The sequence below is a fragment of the Doryrhamphus excisus genome, linkage group LG14 (assembly GCF_037039965.1).
Source record: "Doryrhamphus excisus strain RoL-2023G ecotype Guam linkage group LG14, RoL_Dexc_Guam_v1.1, whole genome shotgun sequence".
Taxonomy (NCBI): domain Eukaryota; kingdom Metazoa; phylum Chordata; class Actinopteri; order Syngnathiformes; family Syngnathidae; genus Doryrhamphus; species Doryrhamphus excisus.
In genome coordinates, this window is record NC_136370.1 from 15,661,739 (window position 1) to 15,680,501 (window position 18,763).

Genomic DNA, 18,763 nt, shown 5'->3' on the forward strand with positions numbered 1-18,763 from the left:
TGTTGGAAATGTTGTGTTTTTTTTTTATAGAGCACTTTAATTTCAAATTCAGATGACCGGAAAGAAGAGCTCCACATTTTTCACTATTTACTGCATGTCCAGTGTACATTTGTATACGATCGCCATGTATTACAGTGTCTCAATTTGCTACAGCCTCAATGATTCCAAAAAATAGTTAACATTGCCATGCACGAGAGTTGTAAACATTCAGGGATTGTCAGTAAACTAAACTGCAGTACTGCAGTACAAATACAAATACACATTGATATGGAGTGTGGTAATAAAGCATGCACTGGCGTAAAAGTACACAACATGACATTTGACACGACGACCATTGTGCATTTTCAATGTTCAAATCCTAAAAGTTGGATATGACAATGTGTGCAAAAGTTATCACCAGGAGATATCAGATCGACATGCGTGGAATTCAAGTATTTCATTCAACGTGATCACAAACATATACTGAATCTATGACTACACAACAAAAAACGTTTTATTAACAACACACCCTGAGTTTACTTGTTGTGTTCACAAAAGTGAATACACTCCTCACATTTCAGCAACCGTTTTAATCTAAATGAAACGTGAATATTATTATTAATATGAATTACTGTAGTCTACTATTCATTCAATCCATATCAATTGCTGCCAATGGAATTAGCAAAATAATTATGTCTTGCATGGCAGTGGATGTGTCATGGTCTGGGGCCGCATGAATCCTGACGGCACTGGGGAGCTGAGGTTCATTGACATATTCATTCATTCATTTTCTACCGCTTATCCTCACGAGCCTATCCCAGCTGTCTATGGGCGAGAGGCGGGGTACACCCTGGACTGGTCGCCAGCCAATCACAGGGCACATATAGACAAACAACCATTCACACTCACATTCATACCTATGGGCAATTTGGAGTGGCCAATTAACCTAGCATGTTTTTGGAATGTGGGAGGAAACCGGAGTACCCGGAGAAAACCCACGCATGCACGGGGAGAACATGCAAACTCCACACAGAGATGGCAGAGGTTGGAATTGAACCCTGGTTTCCCAGCTGTGAGGTCTGCGCGCTAACCACTAGACCACCGTGCCGCCCTCATTGCCATATATCCCAACATATACTGTGATATTCTGATACAGAGGAATGATCCATGTCAGTTTTCCAACATGATAACAAACCCAAATGACGGAAATGCCTTTCGGAGGAAGCTGAAGGTAATGGAGCACCTGCGGGACATCAAGTGGAAGGTATCTAACATCCACCACTGATGTCATCATGGAGGAATGGGAGAACTCAGAACCCAAGAGGGTTCAGGCAGTACCACGTAAAAATGGTGCTCACACTAAATAGCACATGTTCACTGTGAGGTGTACTGAATAGTTGCCATTTGTTTTTTTACAAATAACAGTAACTCTATACTGCCATACAAGCTGTACACTGACTAGTCTAAACAATAACAATAATAACTATAGTGCAGTATGTCCTTGGCTTGGCTGATATGTGAGAGGTGTACTCATTTTGTGAGCAACCATTGTGTATGTAATAATAACAATAATTGACTCCGCATATTAAATGAGGTCCATCCATAAAAACACCCACGTGTCAATAATTGAAGAGAAGAATCACGAGCCATCAGGAAAGGTTGCTATAATTATACACATCCTCAGGCCAAAGAGGAGCACAGAGTCAGATTTGGTAAGCGTGTGTTTTCATTCTGGACTGGAAGTCAGCGTCTAATGCCAGGAACTTCCCTGCGTGCTCGCCATTCATGAAATGTCTCTCATTGGAGGTTGCGGGAGGGGTGGCTTCATGTGAATAGCGAGCATACTAAATGCCAACAGGGCATCTGCTGAAAGATATCTGCCTGTGAAATCTTTCCGTGGCATTGATGGCATGGAGAGAAAGAAGGAGGGCAACTGTTGGCATGGAGACTGCAGTGCAGGCTGGAAAAAAAAAAAGGCCACGTGATCTCCGGCTGCACAACTAAATCCCAACATGCGTCAAAGCTGGGGATTCCGTGCCTGGCACGCCATCCCCTGCCATGTCTGTGGCAGCATGACAAACTAATGAATAGAACCGCGGCACGCTTTCTGCTGTTGTTCCTACCCAGAATACACCTGTGTGGCAGTGTGGCTGTGTGGTTACATGCAGAGACACCTGTCGGGCCAGCAGAGTGGCAGGATGCGCCTCTGGTCACACTGGTGTCATCTGGGACTTGGCTCCCGGGCCTGAAGCAACTTGCGGTACACGGAAAGCCCTGGGGAAGCAATGCATGAAATGTTATTTAAGAATTCCACCACAATGTAAATACAACGATATACAACAACAATACTTGCTAGTACTTCACAATCAGCAGTTACCATACAAATATGCATTATGAGCAGTATAGGGATGACATTACAGCAATCGCCAGGTTGCACGGTGGTCTAGTGGTTAGCACGCAGGCCTCACTGCTAGGAGACCCGAGTTCAATTCCACTGTATGGAGTTTCCATGTTCTCCCCGTGCATGCGTGGGTTTTCTCCGGGTACTCCGGTTTCCTCCCACATTCCAAAAACATGCTAGGTTAATTACCGACTCCAAATTGTCCATAGGTATGAATGTGAGTGTGAATGGTTGTTTGTCTATATGTGCCCTGTGATTGGCTGGCAACCAGTCCAGGGTGTACCCCGCCTCTCGCCCCAAGACAGCTGGCATAGGCTAGTCAAGTCTAGGCTAACTAGACTAGCCATCAGGTAGCTAATTATCAGGTTACTTCCTGCTTCATGGAGGATGACAAACAGATGGGGGTGTGATTATAATTAAGGGGGGGGGGGTCTTCTGATGTCACGCTGACTCACAATGTAATACTAAAATCTATACTATCACCTTTATCTGGATCTTTACCAAAATCGGGTCGATTATTCCTTTTTTTTATATATATTAAAATAACTAGGGATGTTCCGAGACTTTTGATCCGATCCTGAAATAGCATACACATAATGCAACCAAAGTATTGCTAAATATACTTTTTTCTTACACAGCATGACCAACAATATTTTGGAACAAACCTCTGTGTCAGGTCCCTAATCCATTCATTCATTTTCTACCGCTTTTTCCTCACGAGGGTCGCGGAGGGTGCTGGAGCCTATCCCAGCTGTCTTTGGGCGAAAGGCAGGGTACACCCTGGACTGGTGGCCAGCCAATCACAGGGCACATATAGACAAACAACCATTCACACTCACATTCATACCTATGGACAATTTGGAGTCGCCAATTAACCTAGCATGTTTTTGGAATGTGGGAGGAAACCGGAGTACCCGGAGAAAACCCACGCATGCACGGGGAGAACATGCAAACTCCACACAGAGATGGCCGAGGGTGGAATTTAACCCTGGTCTCCTAGCTGTGAGGTCTGCGCGCTGACCACTAGACCACCGTGCCACTCATGTCCCTAATCCAAAAAAATGGTAAAATTGGAAAAAAAAAATAAGCATGCAAAAATACTTTTAGGGCAGGACTAATCATTTGACATGGTTATGGATCAATTTGTGGTGTGATTTACATAATACATAACTTTTTAAACTAGTCTCTTCAACGTAATATTAATATATTGATGGTCTGTAGTATAAATAGACTCGTGCGAGCTGACCGCGCCATGACACAGCAGTCCGGGTACAGTGAGGGGAAACTACCGCTGTAGCTACAGAGCCTACATTCAAAGTGAAACTAACTTCACCACGGTACACCGTGGACATGTCTGAATGGTGGGGTTGCACATATTTTAGGGACATGCAACTTGACTCAATAACAAATAGCATCACAAGAGACTGCTAGAACTGCAATGCTATATGTGATATGTGTGCTCGCACTGCTTTGCACCTCAGTCTATTGCCTGGCACGCCACCAGTCATCCAGTAGAAAAGGCATTCCGAATAACAGTTTGAGCTGTCGTGTGCATTTGTGCTCCCAAACAGTATTCCCTTTCATTCCCTCTCCGTGCACTCTTGTTTATCTTGGTGCTCGTCGACGCCGTGAGGCCTGACTGAGATGGAAAACTGACTTCCAGGCTGATGACATGACAGCTGGAAGCAGCTTCCTGTAGCTCAGCAAAAGGGGAGATAAAGGGGAAAAGTATTATCCATCCCATCTCGGTCCATGTGTGTCCTCTCATAACACCCAATACTACAGGCTGCGATGCATCCCAATTAATCAACCCCATGTCCAAAATTTGTTCTAAACAAATGTTACCATGTCTATGTTATTGTGTAGAGGACTTTTTTTATCATTTTGTATAATTATTATTTCTTATGACTGTTATATAATTCATTTATATGGATTTACAATCCTTCAGGCACTCCTGAAGACCTTCAATGACTCTGTTGTGGCCTCACTATATCATCATTGGGTTTTTACATGGCGTTGCATTGTCACACTATTTACTTAGTACTTCTACAATAAAATACCATGCCCGTTTATCATTCTTGCACTGAATTGAGTGATTGCATAATCCCGATAAAGAGTCTTTGCCCTGACACGATCAGTCTCTCACTCATTTCCTTTTCAGACAGAAAGCAATAAATCTTCTCCCTGTCACCGGCTGCTGAGGCTTGACAATTGGGCCAAGAAGAGGCCTGTAAAACACATGGGACTCTATATCCCCCCCCCCCCCCCCCCAGCCCCCCTCGGGGGCTTGTACACTTTGATCGGACCTCGACAAGAACCCCCGCTTTCATGTCGCAAAACTGACAAGAGTGACACACCGGTGAGGCAGGCAAAAGAAGCGGCATTGAGCAGTGGGACAAAAGGAGCGTTGTCTGAGCGGAGAGAGGAAGAGATTAGGAGAGTTTACAAGAGAGAGAGAGATAAAGGGAAAGTGTGATTAATGGCGACTGACAGCTGATCACAGAGAATGCTCTCCATTTGGAGTCACTGTCACAGTCAATCAGGGCAGCGCAGTCATCTCGCTACAAAGGTAAACTGGGCAGACAGAGCTCCACAAAGGCTATGGACCTTCTAATAACACCCCCCCCCCACCCAGACCCCCACCCCCGAAATATCACACTAGCTCTCTGTTTCTCTCCCACTACCATCATCAATAGACATGACCTGTTGGTCTAACTTGGGGTCTGGTACTTGAAAAATGAGCTACAGTAAATTCCAGTTTTTCATAGGATTTACGTTCCGGGACCACCGGAGAATGGAGAACATCCAAGGGTAATTGAAACACCCGTAAAAAGGTCTATTTTTGACAGGCCCCCCTGCCCAACGCCCCCGCCCAAGGGCCCCTGCTGGCTTGACATTGGCATTCTCTTCCAATTTCGGATCAACATTTGTAATTTCAGTGACTGTGATTCAGCTCCAGAACCTCCCCGGTCTCTCCTCTATATGCCTCATACACTTATTGAAATAAATAACAATAATAAAATGTATAGGTAATGACCACTAATGAATGATCATGTTAGTTGACTGACGAAGTGATGCAATTAGAGTCACGGTGTAGAGGTTATACATCCGTTTCACTTTTGTGAAAAAGACCTCCAGGCGTTGTTCATGTACGTAGTCCTGGTAAAGCGGGCTTGTCCTATCAATTAATTACATAATTGATAGGAATAATTGCGACCAAATCTGTTGAAAACGTGAGCGACTACAGGAAGTTATTGTGCTGCATTCTCCACGCAACATAACGCAAATCGTATAGTGACGTTCATCGTATGCTAACGTCATTTATCATAATTCAAAAAGTATGTATTTTTGTAGCTTTGACAAATTTTCAATATTTGAGTTACTATGGAACTGCACAGCGGTCTAGTGATTAGCACGCAGACCTCACAGCTAGGAGACCCGAGTTCGATTCCACCAAATAAAAATGGATTTTCGTATGGTATGAATGTGAATGTTTGTTTGTCTATATGTGCCCTGTGATTGGCTGGCCACCAGTCCAGGGTGTACCCCGCCTCTCGCCCGAAGACAGCTGGGATAGGCTCCAGCACCCCCACAACCCTCGTGAAGAAAAGCGGCAGAAAATTAATGAATGAATGAATGAGTTACTATGGGGCTGCACAGCGGTCTAGTGATTAGCGCGCAGACCTCACAGCTAGGAGACCCGAGTTCAATTCCACCAAATAAAAATGGATTTGTATGGTATGAATGTGAGTGTGAATGGTTGTTTGTCTATATGTGCCCTGTGATTGGCTGGCCACCGGTCCAGGGTGTACCCCGCCTCTCGCCCGAAGACAGCTGGGATAGGCTCCAGCATGCCTGTGACCCTCGTGTGGATAAGCGGTAGAAAATGAATGAATGAATGAATTACTATGGAAGTGTTCCTCTACCACAGAAGATGATCATTTGTGTTCATCTTATTTGAGGAGAACGCTACAAATTAACATTAGTTATTTCAATTTACGTGAATGGAAAAACAATTTAAAAAATTATAGAGCCCTGATAGTGTTAAAAACTACATTTTCTATGATTTCTTTTAATAATATATTGGAGGTGTGTTGGTTTCCTCCCACATTCCAAAAACATGCTAGGTTAATTGGCGACTCCAAATTGTCCATAGGTATGAATGTGAGTGTGAATGGTTGTTTGTCTATATGTGCCCTGTGATTGGCTGGCCACCAGTCCAGGGTGTACCACGCCTCTCAAAGACAGCTGGGATAGGCTCCAACACCCCCGCGACCCTCGTGAGGATAAGCGGTAGAAAATGAATGAATGAATGAATGAATGGAGGTATGTTGTCCAAAACCTAACCATTTAGTGCTTATAGTAAGCACGATTGCCGTTTTGTGTGTCTGTAGCATTAAACTCTTAATGTACAACGTAATCATGCAATCAGTATGCATTTTTTCATGTAGCATACAGAACAATAACAAACACGGTGATGTTTGCAAGTACGACCTATGAAGGCCTTATTAAAGGTCAAAGTTAAGTAAGTTATAGTAATTGTTAACGTAGGTCGGAGCTCATATGTGAAGAAAAGAGTGAAAAGAAATGTTAGGCTCACACACACACACACTTTTCTTTTCTTTTCTGGGAGGTGCATAAGCTAGTGTATTTTTCCAACAGCTCAGTTTGGACGAACGCAGGCTGATCTCTGCTCGGGCCTCGACTGTGACACTCAAATGAAGTGATGAGCGGTATGATGTGCTAATGCTAATGCTGCGCATGGAAAAAAAGTCCTGTGATCAGACAAACAGATGTGCGGTGCATCGGTGAAAACTGCTTAATATCACCGGTGCTACAATAACCTCAACACTCCGCTGGGCCGCCGGCTCGTGATGGAAAGAGCGGCTCAGGTCCTGAAAGATGACGGGTCACACGTGAGCGGAGAAAGCCACAAGTGCAGCACATTAGCCACAATAAACCCAGAGCTGGATTTTGGATTCTCTTGGTGCAAGTGAACAAGCTTTTGGCAAAGGGATAGTAAGTGGAATTGCGGAGAACTGTCCAACAGATGGGAATGTCCTCTGTTTCAAAAAGAGAGATGCCATCATTGTTAAGCCTCGTTTATTCATCCTTCAATGATGACATCACCTCTGCTAAACAATTCTAATCTATCTAACTGCCTTTACACACCGCAGAGAGCAACACTAAAAATATCCACGCGTGCTTATCGGCGCTCCATTGGGAATGTCCACCATGCCTGGCTTTGATCACCGACACAGACACGGAGAGGGCACTGGAACCTTCTGAGCACGTGCAGAACCACGGCATCAAACCCACCTGTCTTGGGGCAGATGGTCTTACAGACCGAGTGCTGTTCGCTGGTCACACTTCCGGAAACCAACATCTGAGTGGACGTCTGCCTGGAGAGCAAACACAAAATACACAGTATGTTAGCGAGGAGGTGAATACTACATATACAGTGGTACCTCACTTTTTGAACAAACCCATTTTTTTTTAATATTTCGTTTTTTCTACACTGTCTTGGGCTGTTTCTAATTTTAATCTGAAAAAAATAATTTGCCTACCCACCAACTATATGTGGTTTCTTAAGTTTTTATTATTTGCCGTTTTATTATTATTATTTTTATATTTATTTATTACTGATTTATTCTTGATTTGTTTATTTATTTTTCATCTTTTGTGCAGAAAAATAAAAATGAAGATATTTGAGAACAGTGGAATGTTTTATCAGAGCTTTTATTGTAGAAAATCGGAACCAAAGCACTGAAAAAGTTTGTATATTTTTCTGTATTTAATAAATGCGTTTTTTTGTTTTTTTGTTTTTTTTTGAAAACCTGATGCGGCCCAGCCTTGCCGAGACCCCACCTCCAGTGGCCCCCGGGTAAATTGAGTTTGAGACCCCTGGACTAGATGAAGCCATCGGCAGAAGAATCCAGCTGAAGCTACACTTAATTAACTTTCTGGACTTCATTATGTCTCCCTAGCGGTCTTCCTAGTGCGCCAAAGAAAAGAAAATACACTCTGTCCACTCTTTTGGTTCATTGGTGTGGTCATTGTTCTCACTGGGGTTTGTTTTAAAGTGTAATGTACCCTGGATGAACAGTGTGATGTGTAGTAAGGTAGGCTGAAAGTATCAAACAATGGTGAATGGTGTTATTTTTGTATATTTATGCCATCTGTATTAGTGTGCTAATGAAGTGGAATACACATATTTGGTGAATGGTGAATACATTCCTCTTTACATGGTACATTTATATCAAAGTGCTTCATCAAGATGCCGAGAGATTGCAGACATGACACATTACAAGGCTCCTTTTCACATAATCAAATAACAAATGCAGTAAATCACTCTAAAAGCTGGCGAGGTGCGGAGCAGAAGCAGACATGTCTGTAACCGTATACGTTCAGCCTGTTAAGTATTTTCTTTTTGTTTGGGGTGGGGGTGGGGGGTAATAAATAAAGCTTAGCTGGTATTAAACTCTCGCCCCGTAGCGGCCGCCTGCCAGAAGAGCATTAACCAGGTAATGAGGGGTACACACTGCCTCCTTGTAAGGGGCTGCACAGTTGTTCTTTCATACCATTGCACAACCACAAATAGAATTGGCCCACTTTAAGCATGGCATACTTTGACAGGAAGTAGCTCCTTTCATATGGAGAGGGGAGGGAAAAAAAAACTTGACCTCTGGGTTTTTCACATCACTTTCTTTGTCAACAGTCTCTCATTCTGTCACTCCGAGACAAGGCAGCTGCAAACGCTGCATGTGGCCTCAAAATTGGAGCGCCCGAGCATGTGTACACCTTGTTATGCATGCAGGTAGCTCGCCTGTCTTAATGTTATTCATAGTGAGCAAAAGGGGATCAAGTTTAACCATAAACACACTTCTGGCAGCTCCAGGGCATATATAGTATCCTGTGCAAATAACTGCTGTTGTGTCTGATTAATAGGGAGTGAAAGCAGCAGCTAGGCTGACATTAATGGCGCTCCTGTAATTGTCACCCTATTAGTAATGCCACACGACAGCCAAGGGGTTTCCGTAGTTACAGCTGCGACTTGCCAAAGCGTGCAAACAAAATACCAAACAGGCTAATTTATTTGTGTTACAAATTGCGGGCTTTCAAAGCCTTCACTGCAATCATTCCGGCATGATTCTTCGAAGCCCTTCGGGTTGGCAGCTGTGGTATGGCTGGTAGGAACGTTGCTCGGTACCATGTGATACCAAGTTGAGACACTTTTACTGCACACGCTTGTGCCACATGTGTGTTGGATGAGAAAGAAAGTCGGCATCTTAAAGCCAGTCTGACACCATCCATTTTCGATACCGCTTGTCCACATTACGGGTGAACTAGAACCTATCGCATCAGACCGTGGGTGAAACGCCGGACCGATCGTTATTTAGTCACGGTAAACATAGTACACTTCTGATCAACATTGCAAGAATTTACATTTTGCAGTGTTGTATTTTTCTGTAGGTTCTAAGTAGAACAACAAAAAAAGTCATTTCTGCTGAGGTTGGACACAATAAGAAAGTGAAAAATACGCTTCACAAAAACATGTATTCAATGTCAATTTGAACAAAATGTGCATGTTAAAAAATGGAACCTACCAGATAACACTACCAGAGCACCATGCATAACCCGAGGCACTGTGGTGAGCCAAGGACGGAGTAAAGCAAGGCACTGAGCCAAACATGTTTGTTTGTACAGTGCGAGGGGCAGCGTTTGTATGTGTAAAAGCCTGAAAAACAAGCCCGATATTTGTTGCATACACTGTGCTAGCTTGCTCATCCCCCCGGCAAACACTCTTGTGTAAAAAAGATCTAACCTTCACATGACAACGTAAGGGCTGTGATTGGTTGGTTTACAGTACATTACAGTACATTATTCCAGATTAAAGCTCACCTTCGCAAGCACATTCTCTTCTGATTTTGGTACAAATCAAACCATGAACTGCGATTAATTAGATTAAATTAATTAAATTAATTAAATTAATTAAATTAATTAAATTAATTAAATTAATTAAATTAATTAAATTAATACAGTCAAATGTAGTGTGTCTAATTTGTATTCTTTTCCTTTTTATAAAATCTGTTTTTATGTTTTGAGCTTCCTGTGCTTGAAATATTGGAGCTAGGAAACAATATTCACCCTGAAGCGTCCATTGATTGGCTGTCATTGTGTTTGAGCTTGTTTAGCACCAGCTGGCTCCCATTGTAGCTAAGAGGGCAAGGTGAGGCTAACGTTAGCAGCGAAGGCATTATAGCAATGAACAGCAGGCCAATAAAAACGAGTGATTAACAGAGGTCTTGCAAACTGCGTACAATTACCCAAACTACAAGCCACTGTGCAGGAGGGACTGCAGCAATGACCAAAATCTACACGTCCAATACATTCTTTTTTTTTTTTTTTTTCAAACATTTTCCCACTGTTGATTGTGGACTGCATTTTTCAGATTTATCAAGCAGCATATTTATTTTGCCTATCAGCACAAACACCCACACCTTTGCTAAACAAGCTCACAGTCTTGATAAATGGATGAAACAAACCAGTGTTGCTGATCACTGGCATGTTTGTACGGTGCAGTGTGCAGTTCAACAGGCGGCAAGAGGAAAAGGGGGACAACCTTGAACTGGATGAATAAACCCAGCACAGTGATTCTATTACAGACAGGCTTAGGTGTACACCGGGATGAATATCAGATAACACAAGGAATAGGGTTGCCCCCGAAAATGAGCGCTAGAAAGGAAGCAACTTATTATCCCGCCATTCTCTGCAAACAATCATCTCCATTCCCTTGGATAGAGCGGACTTTGCTCTGTCACTCTTTTCCATTCCCTTTCTTCTTTCATTTCATTGTTTCCATCAGTGCTTTTTGGTCCTGAAGCTTCCGTTTTTCCCACACTCTCCCCTGTCACATTGGCTGACCACAAAAATGCAGGATGGAGGAGAGTGTTGGGAAGGGGTGGAGGGTGAGTGGGGGGGGGGGGGGGGGGGGTCGGGTCTGGGGAGGGGAAGGTTGCTCTGGAATTCCACATGCAGTGGGTAAACACGGGAACTGCCAGGAAGACACACACACACACACATACATACACACACCGGAGCAAACACAGCACCTAGCCGGCTCCACTAACCTTCACTACAACCCCTGAGCCGCACCTCTGCCCTTTTAACTCTTCGCCCGCCAGCCCAAGTCAGACGCATGAATGAAACACGTCAGCAAAGAGAGCGCTTCCGGGCCAGTCTCCACAAAATGAACTCTCTTACCAGGCTTGCAGCCAGCCCACAGAAACGTCCACACTGCTAACATGGAGAAATATACAGTGAGCATTAACGAAACCTCACGTACTTGACTTTGGGATTGTGATCTTGCACCTGCAACACGCATGAAAATAATAGTGGGCTCTGATGACAGATGTTTTGCCTTTGTTGTGTAATTTGGCCAATTCCTGTAGTAATAAAGTCATAAAGCAAGTGGGGGAACTAGCTGGCCGTTCAGCACTGTTTCACTCTTTTCCTTTAATTTTCCCTTCTGTGCTCTTCAGCTTATCTCCAAACCAAACAGGATTTAAATGGCGCTCTGAGCCCGGGCCCTTCCACTGAACCACTTTGTGTTTATGGTTCAGGCAGAAATTGAGCCTGTGTGGAGGTTGTTTACTGAAGAGGCAGATCCACCCTACAGCCAAAAGACGTGGAGTACAGCACACATGGTGGAACTCTCATTAGAATTAGCCGTGTTGCCTTGAACTCCACGACACCATGCTTTGTGTCCCACGCCAGAATCAGCAACATTAAGAATCGGTGAATGGAGTTTAAAAAGCAGTTCTTACTTGACGAGGCGCTGTGTTGCTGGTTTCTTGACGGGGCCATCACGGGCCTCGCTGGGTGGCTTCGGGGAGAGAACGGGACTATCACAGGCCTGGATGTGACCGTGATGGGGTGGTCCAAGAAAGCTGGATGACTTTGTGGGAACTGTTGCGTGGGGAGCGATGGTTTCGTCAGACTGTTGATCCTATGGGACAAGAAAGACAACTTTTGTTTAATTTAGACACTATCCCCACATTTTATATACCACGTATGAGACAAAAACAGACAACCGATTGCGTTCTCACTTATGTGAACGTCTTACACTAAATGCGTGTATGTGGGTCAAGAAACTGGAAAAGTGGAATTATGGCTAATTTGTTACATTACATTACAAAAACAACCCTGGACACACATACAACTTCATTATGGCTTTTGTACTGATAGCTTAAGTTCTTCCAAAGTAATAGGTCACTCAAACTGAGGTGATAGTTGTACCACTCTGTGTTCATTCATGGTATACTCAACTCAACAGGTTTTAACAAAATATCCGCATTACAACAATAATAAGCCTATAATACAGCATGGAGAGCTAAAAAAAAAAAAAAATTCTGGGAGTCAAACAAGGAGGAACTGACTGCAGGGTGGAGTGATAATTTTTAAGTTCATTACAGTGCGTGATGTAACTGATGTTAAGTTCAAAATGACAAGCCATCCCTTAATGAGAACAAGCTTCTCCTTTTTATTGGAATTGGCCGAACTAAAAAGCAAATTCTTCAGATTATTTGTTTGCTTACAAAAGAGACACTCAAAAGCTTGGGTGAAAAAAGGCAAAAAAGTTCTCTGTGACATAATATTTTAGAGCTGTAGCCATCCTGGTGAAAAGTGTTGCATGCATTCCTTTGCCATCTCATGTCTATGCTATTTTCTCTACAGCTTCATATGGTTATCTAAGACGCTGATGGTGTTCCAGCTTCACAGTGCAGCCGTTCAAAGGGCCGCCAATGGGGTCGGAGATATCTGATGTAATTTCTGCGCTGATAAATGACTACTTGAGTTTCCAGGTTGCATGGCCTATGGCTGCATTTCAGCTTGAGCAAGGCCAGGAAGGGCACCTTTGTTTGGTTGCCAGGTGGCCTCGGGCCAAGCCCACAGAGGAGCCGCACAGTCTGCACCCAATAAGTGAAACGTGGAGGAGAGAGCCGGAACAGCCCCCCCTGACTATTTCTCTATTTCTCTCCCGGAAAGCCTACAAATATGGACACTAACTCTTCCAATGGAAGAGCCAGGAAGGTGTGCTTGGGGAACCACAAGCCAAATTGTAAAAAACACACACAGGGAAAAAAAAATACAATGAAGTCATGTAGTCAATGAGATTGACTTGCACAATCATTCTGGTCAGCCTCAAAAAGCACGATGGCTTTAACAGGCAGTGAAGAAGTTGTCAGGACAGACTGTCAGGAAGAAGCAGGTGGGCGGAATGAACAGGAAACGATGGCAAGGATTTCAGGAAGGGTTGTCCAATATGGTGCTGAAACTCCCGTAACCAGAGTCACCCTTTCTGTGACCTCAGTTTTTGAGAAACGTGACTGCAAATTTGAACGCTTTCATGGGATATTCCTGAGGCCGTTTTGCTCGGGGGGACGGTGGGAAGGCCTGAGGATGAAAAATGTAAGTCGCTGACTGAAAGAGAAGGATGAAAAGGTAATGGAGAATGACCACATAAAGTGCCCAGTGTGGAGCTGGTTGACCAAGCCAAGACAAATGTCACCAAAATTGCATGAATTAAGGCTGAGCTATGAAGATGAAAAAAAAAACAATGAGGTAGGAGCAACTGCATTGCTGAGAACAGCTTGGAAAAAAGTGCCTGCTTCCAGTCATTCCACACTGTAAGCTGTCCCATGGCACCCTCCTGTCTCCACTTCTCTCCATCCTCGTGTTGACTCCACAAAATCCACTGGAAAATGAATAAATACGCTCCTCCTTGGGATCGTCTTTCAGAGCAACTGTGCAAAAACATGGCAGAGAGGGCTACGTGTTTTTTCCCAAAGAGAAAAATGTCTCGAAACTTCCCATTGTTGAGTGCAACTCATCCAAAGACATCAGAGAAAACAGCATTAGCGTTTTAATGGGGACACTGGAATTGGTATGAACCGTTCTCTTAAAGGACCATTCCTTGATGACTTCAAATATAAGCTTGGCTGAGTAGGCCAGCCAAACAATGTAGTCTTGAGTGAGGAGTCATGTTTGGCTCTCCAGGAATGAGCTTCTGTGAAGTAGGATGTTCCCACTGAACGACCAAGTGGTTTGGAAAGAGATTCTCCAAATAGCTTTGGAAATGCTAACATGAAAGCTTCCTCTTCATGTGGGCGCTTTTTGGACAGCAGTGTGCTTAGGTAAGGTAATATTTTTTTTTTTTAAACATGAGGGAGTCATAACTCAACAGTTCACTGACAAGTCACTGGGTTTTCATCTGTGCCGTGATGAGGTCTATGTTTGACATTTCGCATAAAGTTTTGGCACTTTGCAACGTTTTCGAAAGTTAAACACTATTCTGAACGACATCGTTATAAGGACTACTTATTAAGGAATACAAATGTAGGTAAATATTTTCCACCAAAGGTCCTGGTTTCAAAAGCATCCCCGTCTTCGGGCTTCTTGAAGTTATCCAAGCTTGAGCCCTTTTAACTTTGGGATATTATGAAGATAAGTCTATTTAAAGGTTTTTAATTATTACGACACACTCAAATGGTCATTAAGTTCTCCTTCACGGACATAACACTGTCTCCAACCCAACCCTCATTAGATGATCTCACACCTTCACTGAGGACAGCTTTAGAAACATGTCAGGCTTTGCTACACATCCTAAAATAAAGCCGGGAGTTCAGCCAATTCTTCTTCAGCTAAAGAAGAAGTAGCTGTAGTATTTATTGGTTTTGTTTTCTTCATCAAACAGGTTAAAGCAGCATAATAGCCTGATAAATGTGACCGTCGCTGTAGCTTTTTTAGAGCTAGCATGCTACTGTTGCTAATGTTTGTGTACTTATGTCCTTTATGTTAACTTGCATTGAATTTCTGGCCTATATTACACTGGAGGTACAGCGGATGTGTAAAAAGTGGTAAAAGGAACAATAACACTGTCGGACACATGTGGACAAACATGGGTCAAAATCCTTAAAGCTACAGACACACAAAACAGCTTGTTCCGCATACGGCTTACTAAAAGTCTTTACTTAAACTTTCCGCGTCTAGATTTCAGGTAAAACGCTTGTGAGGGCTGCACGGCGAGCAGAGTGGTTGGCACGCAGGGTCCACAGCTAGGAGACCCGAGTTCAATTCCACCCACTGCCATCTCTGTGTGGAGTTTGCATGTTCTCCCCGTGTATGCATGGGTTTTCTCCAGGTACTCCGGTTTCCTCCCACATTCCAAAAACATGCTAGGTTAATTGGTGACTCCAAATTGTCCATAGGTATGAATGTGTGTGTGAATGGTTGTTTGTCTATATGTGCCCTGTGATTGGCTGGCCACCAGTCCAGGGTGTACCCCGTCTCTCGCCCAAAGACAGCTGGGATAGGCTCCAGCACCCGCCACGACCCTCGTGAGGATAAGCGGTAGAAAATGAATGAATGAATGAAAAATATCATAGTATAGGTCCTTTAAAGTACCTGGTGTGCGTCGTGGTTCTGGTCCAAGAATTCCCGCTGCTGAAGTCTCTGCTGATGCAGTTGCTGGACAGCCAACTGAAGCTGGTAGCTTCTTGTGGGGGGCTGCCAGCGCTGCTCTGGAGTCGCTGACATCACGGAGGGAAAGTCGCTTCCACTCTGCCCGTCACAGGAAGCCTTCCTGTCCTTAATCCTCCTATGACTTGGAGATATGCAGATATGTCAGAGATGCCTTGGAATTGTGGAGGCTTTATACAATTTTTTTTTTATTAAAGTGAACTAAAGTGTCTTCATTTACTTGGTCATGATTTTTTTGTTGTGCCAAAAGGTTTAAAGTAAATGTGCCACTAGTTTTATGTTTCATGTGCCTTCGAGAATACCAAAGCTTTTTGTTTCAGTGCTTCCAGAACTTCACGTTCTATTCACATCACAAAGCCACAACCTGGAAAGAAAACCATTTGACAAGTGACACAAGTTTGTAACTGGATTATCTGTTATTAGAACTAAGCTGTTCTTTGCTTTTTTTTTTCTTTGACCACTGTTGGAGAAAAGAGGATACCGCCCTCATCCTCAGACATACTTCAATTGAATCAATTGCTCCCTTATGAACCAAAGATTCCAGGAGCAATGGGACTAATTGAAGAAGTTGTCTGTTCTGAGGAACCTGGCGGATCATGCGGCGTGAATGCATGCTGATATATGCTAACATGTCATTTAACACAGTGGACACATATGATTGGTCAGAATATACTGTCAATTGCACCTCACTAGGTTTATCAAAATGACTGACGAAAAAAGATGTAGAGCAGGAAATACAGTACAGTATAACGAACCATTCTATGCTTTCAACTTTGTGGGAACAAAAAGTTTGTGGGTAAGGCCCTTTTCTTGTCATGCATGACTGTGTCCCAGTGCACAAAGCAAGGTCCATAAAGGGACGCTTGGATAAGTTTGGTGTGGAAGAACATGACTGGCCCTGATGTCAGACACATTTACATAACCTGTGACCTCACAAACGGCCCTGCAGCCGCCAAACCAGATCCCCTCAATGCCTTGGCTGTGCCTAGAAATTCTGTCCATAAAATTTATAAACAGAATCTGTGCTAAAGGGCAGCCATGGCATAGTCCACTTAATGCTGTTGTGTACCAAGTCCGAGCACCATTCACACAGGGAGCTTTCAGGGTACGCCCCCACAGGATTCCATAACATTCATTCATTCATTCATTTTCTACCGCTTATCCTCACGAGGGTCGCGGAGGTGCTGGAGCCTATCGCAGCTGTCTTCAGGTGAGAGGCGGGGTACAATTGGCAGCCTATCACAGGGCACATATAGACAAACAACCATTCACACTCACATTCCTACCTATGGACAATTTGGAGTCGCCAATTAACCTAGCATGTTTTTGGAATGTGGGAGGAAACCGGAGTACCCGGAGAAAACCCACGCATGCACGGGGAGAACATGCAAACTCCACACAGAGATGGCCGAGGGTGGAATTGAACTTGGGTCTCCTAGCTGTGAGGCCTGCGTGCTAACCACTCGGTCACCGTGCAGCCGATTCTATAACACCTTCCCACAATTCCACAAAACACATGTAGACTACTTGGGTAAAATCCCATTCATGTTTAAGGACCCTGCCAACGGTATAGAGCTGCTCAACAATCCCACAAACAGGATAAAAACCACAATGTTCCTCCTGAATTTGAGATTCAACAATGCGGAAGACGCTACTCTCGAGCACACTTGAATAGAAATCACCAAGAAGGCTTAGGGGTGTGATCCCACTAGATTTGGAACAGAACCACCACCCCAGTCTGCCAAACCAGAAGCACTGCTCTTTCGGGGTACTCTTTCGTCTAGTTCCTCCCCAGGACAGTTTGTCTTGGGTGTGCCATTAGGAGCAACTAGAGTACTCCACTTACTGGGCCAAGAGGCACTCAAACTGCTAATCTGAGCGTTTCTAAAAAAGCATCTTAATCAATATGCTACTGGGAATTGGGACGCTGATGTAATGACCACTACACTATGGAACTACAACAAAGACATACTCGCTGAAGTCCCCTAAATCAGGGGTCTCAAACTCAATTTACCTGGGGGCCACTGGAGCTGGGGTCTGGGCAAGGCTGGACCGCATCAGGTTTTCCAAAAAAAAAAAAAAACCCATTTATTAAAAACACAAAAATTTACTAACTTTTTCAGTGCTTTGGTTCCGATTTTCTACAATAAAAGCTCTGATAAAACATTCCACTGTTCTCAAATATCTTAATTTTTATTTTTCTGGACAAAATAAGATGAAAAATAAATAAACAAATAAAAAACAAAGAAAATCAATCAATCAGTAATAAATAAATATAATAATAATAATAAAACAGCAAATAATAAAAACTTAAGAAACCACATATAGTTGGTGGGTAGACAAATTATTTTTTTCAGATTAAAATGAACAAAGCATTATTAGAGCCCTGTAGACATGACAAAACACGACTATAGTCACATTTATACTCTTTTTATTTACAACATATTGCGCAACTGCAGGGTCTTGAGACACATGCTAACTCGCAAACTAGAGAGCTAGCGACCTAAACGGTAGCCTTCAAGTTATTTCCTTTAAACTTAAATAGCCAAAAACTTACCACTTCCACACGGATAGGGAGGATAACTATTAACAGTTATTTAACCTTTAACATGAACATTAATCAAACGTAATAATTTTTTCTGGGTACATGATACCATATAGCATCCATATCAAACTTGCGCGGGCCGCACTAACATTAAACTTTCATATCAAGGCAGCCTAAACTAGCATCCTGCGGGCCACATTTGGCCCACGGGCCGCGTGTTTGAGACCCCTGCCCTAAATGTTTTGAGCTCCCCTGATAGGCCACATCTTAAGTACAGTATATGTGTCCAGTGTGAT

General features: G+C 43.4%; 1 protein-coding gene across 7 annotated transcripts in view; it reads right to left on the bottom strand.

Moving 5' to 3' along the window:
- ttll5 (tubulin tyrosine ligase-like family, member 5) overlaps positions 1 to 18,763 on the bottom strand; it is a 60,507-nt gene that overhangs the window by 4,511 nt on the left and 37,233 nt on the right. For 6 of the 7 annotated variants that reach the window (XM_078796252.1, XM_078796251.1, XM_078796250.1 and 3 more), the window contains 4 exons: positions 15,848 to 16,046; positions 12,208 to 12,389; positions 7,700 to 7,782; positions 17 to 2,253 (listed from right to left, as the gene is read on the bottom strand). In XM_078796252.1, the coding sequence (XP_078652378.1) occupies positions 2,201 to 2,253; positions 7,700 to 7,782; positions 12,208 to 12,389; positions 15,848 to 16,046 (517 nt within the window). In that variant the 3' untranslated portion in view covers positions 17 to 2,200. Of the gene's footprint in view, positions 1 to 16; positions 2,254 to 7,699; positions 7,783 to 12,207; positions 12,390 to 15,847; positions 16,047 to 18,763 lie in introns of those variants that run through there. The other variant, XM_078796249.1, reaches the window with a different exon arrangement.